Source organism: Naumovozyma castellii, chromosome 1, assembly GCF_000237345.1.
Source record: "Naumovozyma castellii chromosome 1, complete genome".
NCBI classification, from domain to species: Eukaryota; Fungi; Ascomycota; class Saccharomycetes; order Saccharomycetales; family Saccharomycetaceae; genus Naumovozyma; species Naumovozyma castellii.
In genome coordinates this window covers 1,183,999-1,196,644 of record NC_016491.1, presented here as the reverse complement: position 1 = coordinate 1,196,644, position 12,646 = coordinate 1,183,999, and the positions used below count along the sequence as shown (strand labels likewise).

The 12,646-nt window shown below is 37.7% G+C and overlaps 7 protein-coding genes across 7 annotated transcripts; 2 read left to right on the top strand and 5 right to left on the bottom strand.

Moving 5' to 3' along the window:
• Positions 1-177: 177 nt before the first annotated feature.
• Positions 178-1,428, bottom strand: MFT1 (Mft1p; the record flags this gene model as incomplete). The annotated part of the gene is made up of 1 exon (XM_003673498.1): positions 178-1,428. The coding sequence occupies one exon, from the start codon at positions 1,426-1,428 to the stop codon at positions 178-180; it is 1,251 nt and encodes a 416-aa protein (XP_003673546.1).
• Positions 1,429-1,653: 225 nt separating this feature from the next.
• NCAS0A06040 (integrase catalytic domain-containing protein) lies at positions 1,654-3,420 on the top strand (the record flags this gene model as incomplete). The annotated part of the gene is made up of 1 exon (XM_003673497.1): positions 1,654-3,420. The coding sequence occupies one exon, from the start codon at positions 1,654-1,656 to the stop codon at positions 3,418-3,420; it is 1,767 nt and encodes a 588-aa protein (XP_003673545.1).
• A 99-nt stretch (positions 3,421-3,519) lies between these two features.
• Positions 3,520-4,362, bottom strand: POM33 (nucleoporin POM33; the record flags this gene model as incomplete). The annotated part of the gene is made up of 1 exon (XM_003673496.1): positions 3,520-4,362. One exon carries the CDS (start codon positions 4,360-4,362, stop codon positions 3,520-3,522), a length of 843 nt encoding a protein of 280 aa, XP_003673544.1.
• A 214-nt stretch (positions 4,363-4,576) lies between these two features.
• On the bottom strand, positions 4,577-5,629 carry HIF1 (Hif1p; the record flags this gene model as incomplete). The annotated part of the gene is made up of 1 exon (XM_003673495.1): positions 4,577-5,629. The coding sequence occupies one exon, from the start codon at positions 5,627-5,629 to the stop codon at positions 4,577-4,579; it is 1,053 nt and encodes a 350-aa protein (XP_003673543.1).
• A 278-nt stretch (positions 5,630-5,907) lies between these two features.
• Positions 5,908-9,300, top strand: SPA2 (Spa2p; the record flags this gene model as incomplete). Its single annotated transcript, XM_003673494.1, has 1 exon — positions 5,908-9,300. One exon carries the CDS (start codon positions 5,908-5,910, stop codon positions 9,298-9,300), a length of 3,393 nt encoding a protein of 1,130 aa, XP_003673542.1.
• Positions 9,301-9,511: 211 nt separating this feature from the next.
• KNS1 (serine/threonine protein kinase KNS1) lies at positions 9,512-11,803 on the bottom strand (the record flags this gene model as incomplete). The annotated part of the gene is made up of 1 exon (XM_003673493.1): positions 9,512-11,803. The coding sequence occupies one exon, from the start codon at positions 11,801-11,803 to the stop codon at positions 9,512-9,514; it is 2,292 nt and encodes a 763-aa protein (XP_003673541.1).
• Positions 11,804-12,196: 393 nt separating this feature from the next.
• Positions 12,197-12,466, bottom strand: COX19 (Cox19p; the record flags this gene model as incomplete). Its single annotated transcript, XM_003673492.1, has 1 exon — positions 12,197-12,466. The coding sequence occupies one exon, from the start codon at positions 12,464-12,466 to the stop codon at positions 12,197-12,199; it is 270 nt and encodes an 89-aa protein (XP_003673540.1).
• Positions 12,467-12,646: the final 180 nt, after the last annotated feature.

Genomic DNA, 12,646 nt, shown 5'->3' with positions numbered 1-12,646 from the left:
ATGTTTCTATATTAAAGATTATTATTCCAATTATAAAATAGATGATTTTCATCGGATTCATATGTACCTACATAGATGTTTACAGTTTTGAGGTTGAATGTTTAGGTTGCTCGGGCGATCTGTTCCAAATAATGTGTATGAAGTTTATTAAAGACTAACTTTATATAAGATGAGGTATTAATTATCCAGATCAGGACTATTCATAGCTACCTCTTTTGGTTGCAGTTGTTCTTCATTCTCATTGCTTTCTTCTTCAACATCGGATTGGTTAGTTTCCACAAACTCTTCAGGATGGTCCTCGGGCGATTGGGCAGCATCTGTATGATAATCGCCCTTTGATTTCTCTGTCTCATCTAGTGGTTCTTCTTCATCTCCGCTATGCTCGTCATCCGGGCTACTTTCTAAGTCGTCTTGTTGCTCAGTAATCAGGTTTCCTTCCTCATCATTCCCATGATCAAGAACATCATCGTCATGATCTATATCCTCCTCAAGTTCACTATGAAGTCCTTCATCATTGTCCTGCTCAAAATTTTCCATCGCTTCTTCCTCTTCCTCTTCTCTTTCTTCCATATCTTGATCAATTAGTTCCTCATTCGAGTTAGCTTGTCGTTGCCTCCTGAACCTGGTTTCGTCTTCTTCTTCCTCATCATAATCTTCTTCTTCTTCAGATTCATTACCATTCAATTTAGTTTGTAAATCTCTCTTAATCAGTTCGTCCTTTAGAACTGCACTAATTTTGCTAAATATTTCAGCATCTTTTAACCATTTGTCCTTATATGTCTTGACATCTTGAGATAATTTATCTATGTCAGTTCTCATCAATTCGTTGATTCGTTTTAATTCCTTTGGAGCCTTGGAAAAATCATCGTAAGCACGTAGCAATTCCTTCCCCTGTAGCTTATTTGCCTTTTCCATATCTGTTTTCTTCAGATATCTCTTTTTAATCAAAATTTCTGTTAGGTCTGGACCTAATTCATCAATCCAGGTCTCCTTTGGAACAACTAAACTAGTTCTTCCCTCAGATAAATCTTCCACCTCCCTATTTACCATATTAATTAACTCATATAGTTTTCTCAGCTTTGTGATTTTCTCCACTATATTTTTATTGAAACGTTGTAATTCAGGAACTATATCCTTGCTTTTATTTTCGAAATGTTCAACGACATTTTGATTAACAGATTCCCAATTCTCTAAATTCGTTTTCTTAACGTCAATATTGGCCTGCAATTCAGAATACCTTATATCTACCAATTGGTCTAATAGTGGTATTTCATCGATGTCCTTTTGCTTTATTTCTCCATGCAGCAAAGAAGCCGCTATCGAGGTAACTCGAGATAATGTTTCCATATATCTAGTCGAAGCGGTATCTTGTTCATTGTATAGAACCTTTGTCTGGATCTGCGATATTTGATTCTTAGTTAAACTCATATTGATCTTCACGTTGGATTTCAGTTCAACTAAGCGTAGCTAACATTACCTAGCGGCTTGTTTGTCATATTCATCAATTTTTCATTAAGTCGATTGTGTGCTATCTCCATGAAAAACATCGAACTTAATAAATATAGGAAGGAAAGCAGGCAAATAAACAAACCGAGTCAGTGAAATGATTCACAGACAAGGGAATATCCTTTCACAATACTTTTACCACTAACCATGCCGACACTTGATGAATACAAAAAATGGTTGAACGTCAACGACGAGGAGTATAACTTATTTTTAAGGGAATACAGTACGCTAAATGAGAAGATGATCGGGAAATTCGAAGCTTACACCAAGTTGGCGTTGTTGGCTGAATGCCATGGAACTAGATATAAGATGCTTCCTTTTTTGGTGATGAATGATCTGATTGCCGATTTACTACTAGCCAACAAATTTAATCCTGAGTCCCTGAAGGCTGCTGTTTTCTCAAAATATACTGGAGCTGAGAATAAAGGTACCGCCATTAGTAGATCGAAACGTAAACTAAAGAATTTTTGTGATTATATCACTGCCAGATATGTAGTGATAGATGAAAAGATTTACGCCAGGAAAGCATCTAAAGGGGACGAAAGTCCTAAAATGTGGTGTCCACCAAGTTTGATGACTTTCTTCATTATACGGTACCACAGGAGACAGGATATTGATGAATCAGAAAGGAAAGCAAGGCACAGAGGTGTTGCAGCTACACATGATGCTATAGGAGAAAAAATGTCTGGTATTACAAGACAATTGATACAGGATGTGACTTATGATTGCCTAAAGTGTAATGTCACTAAGGGTGTTCCAATCATATATGTCCCAGACGATAATCCTAAAGCAGAAGTTCCTTTTGAAAATCTGTTGATAGATATCATTGACCTGAAGGATCGATCTTGTCGTTGTCCCAAAGACAATAAAAAGAAAAGCCAAATTCTACATATTATGGACCAATACACGGAATATACATGGCTATATATCTTAGATGACACACACCATGATGCCATCGCTATGATTTTTGAGGTCTTATTATATCATTTTCCACTTTCTACTAAGCACGTCTATGTTGATGATGGTAAAGAATTTAGATCTTCTAAATTCTTAAAAATATTGGAAACTAATGGTATCAAGACGATAATGAAACATGATAGATTTATGAAACGTCCCAATAATATTGTTATTGAGGAATTGGATAAGTACATTAATGAAAATTTTAAATCCGACCTAGCTTCAGAAGAAAATGAAAAAAATGTTGGAGAGATAAGTAATACGTCCACCAAGAAACATGACACCAATGTGACAGACGAGCATGAAGACATCAAGAAGGACATCCCATGGTGTTGTAGTTTGAAGCTAATAGCTGGCAGAGTTAATAACATAGTTAGAGATTCACATAAAATGGCACCAGCCCATGCGTTATATCGTTTACAAAAGGATGAACCTAGACCACCAAACCAGGGTGATGTCTCCATTGAAAAGGCAGTTGCTGTGACTAAGCATAATGAAGACTTTGATATTGAGCAAAAAATTGGTTCCACTAACAATGTTGATGAACGACAGCCACAACCGCAACCACAAATGGTACATCTACCTTGGATAGAATCAAATTCCGCAGTATTTTCAAGTTCTATGGATGAATCTGCTCGTAATGAAAATACGGAGACATTATCCTACGGTACAGATCGAATGCACAGTTTAACTACCCAATTCCCGTTTAATCTTAACCCTGAGGAACATGATTCACGAATACCTAATCATAAGATAGTGCCTCCACCTACCTCGTTCCCCTCGGCTGTGGGAAGTTCTAAACAGAACTCAGAACAGCATAGCACCAAAAGGTTTTTGGTGGAGAAAAGTTATGAAAATGGTATTAGAAAATTGCCTAAACAAAGACCCGATAGTTCTTTGGCAAGTATGTTATTTAATGGCTCTGGTAGTTCGGCATTTCTACCAGCAGATTATTAACTTTGAAAATTATATATCATCTCGATAACATTCTTTATATGGTTATTTAATTCTAAACGTTTAAGTAATATAGGAAATACATATAATCCAACATAACTCTCACTGATTCTTTGATGCCTCAGTGGTGGCTGCTCTTGCACTAGTTAAAGGAATTCCAGATAAATGAATCAATTTTGTCTTAATCAAGTTATAAATTTCCTTAATCTTTGGTGGGACACTTGGATGAGAGATAATTCCATCCATTCTAACTCTCCATTTGGCGAATGCAGTCTTTGTATATTTGGAAAGTTCGTATCTAATCTTAATGAAAAGAGAAAATAGAGCAAACATGATCCATGATCTTCTGTAGAACGCAATGGCTCTTAAGATCAATATAATTTCAATCAACAATTCAGTGGAGGCAACCCAGAACATGCATCTCTCATTGTATTTAGCATTAAATCTGCCGATCATGCCAATAATTTTGTTTTCTTCAATCTTACCAGATGCATCTTTGGTTTGGGTTAGCACCTTTGGTAACAAAGTATTTTGCAAGTAAGTCAAATAATGGAAAATAGAGAATAAGATGTATGGAACCAAAGAAAGAGAAAAAACTGGAGTAAGTAACCACATTGAAGCCAAAATGAAATATAAGATATCTTCATTCTGTAAGACTCTCAATGCAGGAGAAGCATTCTTAGTATGTTTTAGGAAGTATTGCTGATAAATGATGATACCAAAAGATTGCAGGACACCCAAATAGGCTAACCTGTACAATTTAGGATTAAAAGACAAAAAATAACACAAACTTGCAAATAGTGTAACACCATGGCCAAGGAACCAATAGAATTGCAAAGTTTTGGCCAACTTCGTCAATCTGCGATAAGGGGTGTTCTTAGCAGCATTCAATTTGGCGGCAATCTCGTCCTTGGTAGTTGCTTTATTGTGAGAAGAGGAAGACATATTGGTAAATAAACGTAGGTATTCAACTCAATTATCTAATGGCTTTGAGTTTTTGGGCATTCAATGAATCAGGAATGATAGTAATACGTATACAGTTTTGTCATTTGTGTTAAAATGATCCTTCCAATTTTCTTCCATTTTGCGGGTAACCCCATAAAATTCAAATGCTAATAAGTATTATAGTTACAAAAAATGATGAATATTGTAAAATAGTTTATCCATTCTTAGATTTCTTCTTTTTGACCAGCACTGACAAGTCGTTTACCTTCCCAGATGTAGTATTAGACGGCAAATCAAATCCGGCTTGGATTGGATTCCTCTTGTTAGATGGTCCCGTTTTCTTCATTTCGGAGTCTGCCTTGATTTCATTCATCTCTTCCTCAATCAGTTGTAAAAATTCTGTCAAGCCTGCCTGTGGTCCATTACCATGCTTTTTGATAATAGACTCTACCTTTTTTAGCTGTTTCATCTTATCTTCCTCTGAGTTGTCCAACCATTTTAACGCACCAAATATCTTCCAATTTATTTTTATTATTTCTTGAACGGTAGTATCCTTACATTTCTCGTAAAATTCCAAAGAATACTTATAATTCTTCAAAGCCATGTCGAATTCTTCGAATTCTTGATAGATATCACCAGTTAAACTTAATAATTCGGCGATCTTTAACTTGCGCTTTTCAGGTAATTCTTTATGGTCGATTGATGATCCAAGATACAGATCATGTGCTCGCAATAATAAATCAAGAGCATTTGCGTTTAAATCTCCTTCCAGGAACTCTTTGAAACTTTGCAATTCGGCAGTTGCTGGCATGTCATCCTCCTGTTCTTCATCAGACGATTCGTCGTCATTCACATCAACAACATCATCATGTTCACTTTCATCGTAATCACTATCTCCGTTAGATAAATCTTCCTCTTCTTGATCAAATTGGTACAAGATTGGATTCATTGCAGGTTTTGTATTCTCATCGTCATCAGATTCTTCCTCCTCTTCCTCTTCCTCGTCATGTTGTTGAAATATATTACCTGCGCCATTATTCGTATCAGACTCCGAACCCTCGTCAGATTCCTCATCACCTCCGCCCATCAAGAGGTCATTATTTTGGATTGCCATCTTATATAAGTTATCAGCCAGGAGAAATAAATGATCAGGGTTTGGGTCATCAAAATTTTGATCCAATAATTCCGCATAGATGGCGGCTGCCTTAGCTAATTCATTAGCAGATTTAAACTTAGCTGCTTCTATTATCAAGTGAGCCTCACTCATTTTTAGCGTGTCTATCTAGATGATTCTTCTCCAGTTATTGCTTTCTCAATTATTACGTCTTCATGGCATGAAGATTTATATTCGATTGGTTTTACGCGTTTACGCGTTTTATCGTCTGCTTCCTCAAAGAAATTTTTCAAAGGTTTTCACTACAAAGACATATGTAAATTTTACGAGCACTAAAAAAATTATACAATTCTCACAATATTGACTATTTTCAGTGGGAATAATATCCAATTGCCAATTACATTTCAACTGTATAGACGATAGAGGAAAAAATGCAGAATTCCAGCACAACTGCAGGGATATCTTCCCCCCTATCGCAGACAATGACCAACCATTCATACCCTGTGCCGTTCACGAAGGAGCACGAAAAGGACCTTTATCAATATTATGTATCATTGAGTACTTTCTTCCAGGTTACAGGAGTGGAGAAACGTGACAGGTCCGGTTCAGCTAGAGCCCAGAAGGCAAGAGCTAAGCTGTTAAGGTTATCATCATCGCAATTTTATGAATTGAGTACTGATGTCTCCGACGAGTTGAAGAGAAGAATTAGTGAAGAGGAGAACCAAGGAAGTGCTGAGGGTGAAGGTGGATTTCTGTCACCTAAAGAAAATTTCCATGTAAAGAGAAACCAGGCTAGGCAGAAATTAGCTAACCTGTCACAAACAAGATTCAACGATTTAGTGGATGATATATTATTTGAAATTAAAAGAAGAGGATTCGATAAGAAAGTTGTTACCGATAAGGTCGATAATGCCAAGGAGGACACTCTTTATGAGGAGTATGATAAGCCGGTAATACCAAAATTGACTAAACCAGAACGAAAAGAGGAAAGCGAAGAAGCAACAAAAGTACCTGAACTGGAAGAGTCGTCTACGAAAAATGAACAAGAAGACTCACAATCTACGGTGCCTCCAGCAACTACCTCCATACAAACGTCATTAATTATACCTAAGAAAGCTTCGATAGATTGGACGTCTTCAGAGGAGGAAGACGAAGACGAAGAAGAAGTTGAAGAAAAAACTGCCCCAACAATAAATGACGATAGAAATATAGAGGCACGCGAAGTCGCAGAATCTTCTACTGAAATTATTCCATCATACCATAACGAGAGCGGGATAATAGATCCCGAAGAAACTATTAACCATAACTCCAGTGAGGGTATAAGTCCTGGTAATAATTCTATTAAAAACTCTAATTTACAGCTACCCACCACTGCTAATGATGATACTGATAATCATGGTATTTCACTCGGTACAATACTCCCTGATTCATTTACTACTAGGATTGCTGACGATACCAGAGATTCTCATATCATTGATAGTTCGAAAATAAGTGAGTTGGAATCCAAATTAAATGAGATGACCCAAGAAAATAAAAGTTTATTATCAGATCTCGATTCGTTAAGAAATGAACTGGTTTTGATCAAACATGAAAATGAAAACTTGAAGACAACAATACAAAAGCCCATAAATGACGAATCAATGCAAAAGGAATTGATCTCTTTAAACTCCCAAGTTTCGAAAATGTCCATTGAAAATGAAAAATTAAAGCAAAGTTTATCTGAATTAGAATTAAAGTCCAGACCGGTTAGAAGCCCGGTAGTTAAAGTCGAGCAAATGGATCTAGACGTAGATCCATTAGCTGAAAGCTCTATTTTGGCTTTCATTGCTGAAGATGGTTATATTCCAATTGAATTAGTCACAGTAACGCGGGACCATATTAGCGAATTTTTTACTACGTTAAGGCAGACCCATGATAAAGATCACTTTGGAAGGAATTTGTTTGAAAGGGTATCGCAAATTTCTAATGTCATCTCTCAAATAATTACGTTAGTGAATTTACCCAGATTTAAAGACCAAATAGTATTGTTGACCGCCAGTGTATCACATCTGATCACGACTGTCAGATATTATTCAGTATATGGAACATTACTACCCAAAATTACGATACATGCAGCTTTATCTGATGTTGTATTTGCTCTTTGTAATTTAATCAAGACAACGAAGCTAAAACCATCGTCCACTAATAACATTACCACGACGGAAAAACCACTAACAGATGAATATGCAAAGAGTGAGGACAATAACTCTAATTTGAATCTACCACAAGCTAAAGCAATCAAGGATCAAAATCATGCCCTGGATCAACTACCTTCCACACCAACGTTTAATCCCAAATCAACACCAATTTTTGAAAAACCAGGTATTATCAATGCAGATGACGATGAAGAATTCGATGGGTCACCCGTGAAACCATTAAAGATTGCCCAAAAGGCCCCCTTCAGTCCTAGTTTCACCTCACCAGCGTCCTCCAGAAAACCATCCTCCACAGGATTATTCTCCCTGAGGGTAAATTCTCCTTCTCCCTCCTTGAATACGGCACCCAACTCTAGAGATGGCTCTAATTCCAATTCTACCTTTATAGCGAATCCCACTATGTCGGAACCTAAGAAGGAGAAGGAGGAAATAGTAGTGCCCTTGGAACAACCTACACCTCTATTAAAGAAGAATGAACACGAACCGGAACTCCAGAAGAGCACCTCTCCCACTACTACCGCCACTAATAATAATAATATGATGAGGTTACTCTCGGAACTCAATGAGGCAAAGACCCCGATTAAGGAGGTGATACCGGATGCAAGTCCTGTAGACCCTGTTGTGGTCAAGGTAAGTGATGAGGATAATAAGGAGGAGGAAAAGGAAGAGGAAAAAGAAGAGGTGTTTGCTCCTGCAAAGACCAATGATGTAGAATCGTTGAAGGATGAAGATACCAAGGAACCTCCAACTGATGTTAAAGTCGAAAGTGAAGAAGAAGTACCTGTATCACCTGAGAAGGTTGTACATGAAGACCCAGAACCTGAAGTTGTTGTAGAGCTACCGCAGAATAAGATAGAGCCTGAGCGTGTTAAAGAAGTTGATTTATCCAAACCTGCGAAAGAGCAGGAACAGGAGTTGGAGAATAATGAATCTAGTGAAGAGGAAAAAGGAGAGGGAGAAAAGGATGAAAGTTATGAATTTGTTCCATTGAATGCTACGGGGAAGAAAGTTGTTGAATCTGAGTCAGAAGAAGAAGAGGAAGAAGAATCGTCTTCTGAGGAGGAGGAGGAAACTGGAAGTGAGGATGAAGAGGAAGAAGAGGAAGAAGAAGAAGACGAAGAAGACGAAAATGATTTCGATGTGGATGCATTTGATATTGAGAATCCTGATAACACATTATCTGAATTATTGCTGTATTTGGAACATCAAACAGTGCAAGTCATCTCCACTATTCAATCTCTATTAAGTTCCATTAAGGAACCACAAGCTACGAAGGGTGATTTAAGAGTGGAATCCAATGCCATTAATCAAGTTATTAGTCAAATGGTGGATGCCACTAGTGTTTCTATGAATCAAAGTCGTAATGCTAATTTGAAGAAGCATGGTATATGGGTTGTTCAAAGTTTGGAAGATTGTGGACGTCGTATGACTGTTCTTTGTGAATTGAATCGTGAAGGTATTCTTGTTAAGAATGAAAAAAGTGATGAAGATTATGCTGATAAACATTTCAAACAGAGATTAGCTGGGATTGTATTTGATGTAGCTAAATGTACTAAGGAGTTGGTGAAGACCGTGGAGGAGGCCAGTTTGAAAGAAGAAATTGATTATTTAAATGCTAGACTAAAATAAATGGAATAGTAGTTGTTAATAGTGATATGTAATATTATGAAAATATAGACTGTGAAGAGAATGTTGATAATAAGAATATAATTTATTTAAACCTGGCCCGAAGAATATCTATATATGAATGAATAGATGAAGTACTATAGTATATAAATGTTGTTGTTTGTTGTTTTTTGACTTTTATGTGTTTAATTTTTTGTTAATCTTTGATGTGTTTTTAGATTCTGTCTGCAAATAATGATATCCCCTCATCTAATATCCCCAAATTGAACCATTCATGATCCAAGGCCTCTCTTGCGGTAATTCTCTTTGTTGGATCAAATTCGAACATTTTCCTTAGTAAATCAATAAACCAGTACCAAAATAAGAAAGTTTCCTTTGTCAATTTGTTTGTTGATGGGTTTCCATTACCATTGGACCATGAAGATAATAAATTTTTGGAATTAATCAATTCCCAATTTTGTTCCGGTGATAAATTCCAATTGATATTAATTGCTTCACCGTAATCCAATTTCAAGAATTTAGAAATGAATACATCCAATCGATCACACGATTCCATGACTCTCTTTATAGATTTTTCCTTTGTGATTACGTTCCCCCTATTGTCGACTTCTGGCCAAATTAATGATAATGTTGATTTATCGAAATGTTTCACGACAGTGGTATTTAAATCGACTGGTAAATTACCCAACTTATGCGATACTTTATAAAACATTTTATCGATTATTGTAGTTGGGAACAATTCCCCATTAATTCTTTGCATCATTGCCATATGTTCTAAATTTTCATGGATCGGGTATAATGATTCACCAATGATCAATTCCACCAGGACACAAGCAATGGACCAAACATCACAGGGGAACGACCAACCTAACCCAAGTACAATCTCCGGTGCTCTATAATGACGTGTGGAGATCACAGGTGGATGGTATTCATTGTAGAAGACGGCACTTCCAAAATCAATGATTTTAATCTCCGGGTTCCTTAGTATTTTCCTCTTACCTCCACTAGCTTCCCTTCTTCTCTTGGATAGGGATGCCTTTATCGTGGGGGATAGGTCTCTCTGTACATACGTTTCATCAACAAGTAAGACATTTTCAGGTTTCAAATCTGTGTGAATGATTCCCAAATCATGTAGATAGCAAATAGATCTTATAAGTTGCCTCGCTATGGCTTGGATGTGAGATCCGGGGAATCTAGCAATACCATTATTACACATGAAATCGTAAAGTGATTTCCCATACAGGTCAGTAACCAGACAGATATGATTTTTAAAATCAAAAGCTTCATTCAATAGTAAACATTGATATTGTCCCTGTGGGTCATTCTGCATAATTTCTTGTAGGACACGAAGTTCCGTCTTGGCAGCCTCACGATATCTATCGACGGCTCTTATTATCTTGATGGCGACGTAAGGGTGAGTAGCTGGTTTTTCTGTGTCTATGCATTTGAGTACTTTACCAAAAGTCCCTTGTCCCAATAGTTCCTTGGAGATGAATCTTCCATGAGATCCAAAGATGTCATTTTCTTGGTATATGTAATGACCGTCCTTATCCGTTTGGAAGTTATTCTGTTGTAGTTGTTGCTGTTGCTTCTTGGCTCCCAATCTTGGTTTTTTAGGAGGTGATGGGTGAGAAGTTGTTGCAGTTAGTTTTTTAATGGATGATGATATTATGTTCTTCTTTAATGGTTTTGTCTTTGCAATCTTGGAGTTTATTTGCTTTTTATTTGTTGCTGTTGTGGTGGTGGTGGTGGTGGTGGATGATGATGTATCGATGTAATTATCATTTTTATTGTTATTTGATATGGAAGATGAAGGTGAATATGGCGAAGAAGATGCAGATGAGGCGGAAGAAGTATAATATAGTGAAATTTCTGGACTTTTCAAGTTATTTGAGAATGGAGATGTGGAATGCACGACATTTAATTGAATTGTCTTGTTGCCACTCAAAGTCTTTGCCGATGATCCCGTCAGATGCAACAATTCATCGTAGTTTTGGGTTCTTGGTTGTATGAGGCTCAATTGTGAGTTATCGTATATCAATTTGGATAGCGGTAGTTGTGGGAGGGAGATTGTTCTTTGCTTTTTGAATTTCTTGTTTGAAGCGGTGTAGTTTGAAGGAGAAGAAGGGAGTATTGGTTGTTCCTTTATGAAGATAATATCGTTATCCTGTTGTTCCTCGTCGTCGTCGTCATCATCGTCAAACACGTTATTATTGTTCACGTTATTGTTATTAGAAGAGGATGAAGTAGCCGTTGTAGTTGTTGTGAGCTCTTGAAACGCCTTAATATTTGGGTCATTCAAGTTCAATCCGTCTTTGAAGTTATCCTGCAGGAAATTTGTCTGCCTAGCGAGCATTTCGTCCAGTATATTCTGACCTGAGGCAGCAGCCTGGTCGTGTGTGGTGCTATTGTTATTATTCTCTGAGGGAGACAGCAGCATGTTCAAGTTGTTTCTGTTTCTTTTCCTGGTGGTCTGTTGTTGAGAGTAGTTGTCGTTGCTGGACATGTGATTGTATAGAGGGTAGAGGGGCGGCGCACTCTCTGTATGGTGTCAGAGGGGTTGTTGTAGTTGCAGTATTGTGAATATAGTGTAATGTAATGTAGTGTAGTGTAGTGTAAGGTAATGTAGTATAATATATACAGATTGAACGATTGATTGATTGATTGATTGAGGGAGTGAGGGAGTGCCGTGAGAAGGAACAGAGAGCCAAGTGATGGAGATGACAGACAATAATTTAATTAATTGACTGATTAAATTAATTAGTTAATCGATCAATCAAAGTGTGGAGTTCCCGGGAGCCAATCAGAGGAGAGAACCAACCCCTGAAATCGGCTGGCAACGGGAAACAGACACCCACACACCACACACAAACACGCTCAGCCGCTCGCTCCCAAAGACTCAGCGCTTACCCGGCGCGGGGGAGTCCCCGGGTAACCCCAGATGGCTCCAATCATCCACGTCCATCAACTGGTGATCCATCCGACATTGCAAGTACTCCTTCGCCAACAACCGACAATTGGGGGCATTCTGTCCCTTGACCAGCTTCATACACTCCAAATAAGCGCTCATCTGCTGGAAACACTCGTTGTCGTGGTCCAAGGGGAACGAGCCACGCTCCGGCGGGGTGGGCGAGAGTGCCCTCAGCGAACTTCCTGGGTTTCCTGACATGTTTTCGTTCTTCTATGCTATGTTGTGGTATGCCTCACTATTGTTGTGCTGCGTGTGTTAGCAACATTCTGTGTTTCGCTCCCTCGCTTATATATATATATATATATATGAAATTGTGCTCGGTCATTTATCGCGCTGCGCTTGTTTTGTTTTGTTTTATTTTGTTTTATCTTAAATCAT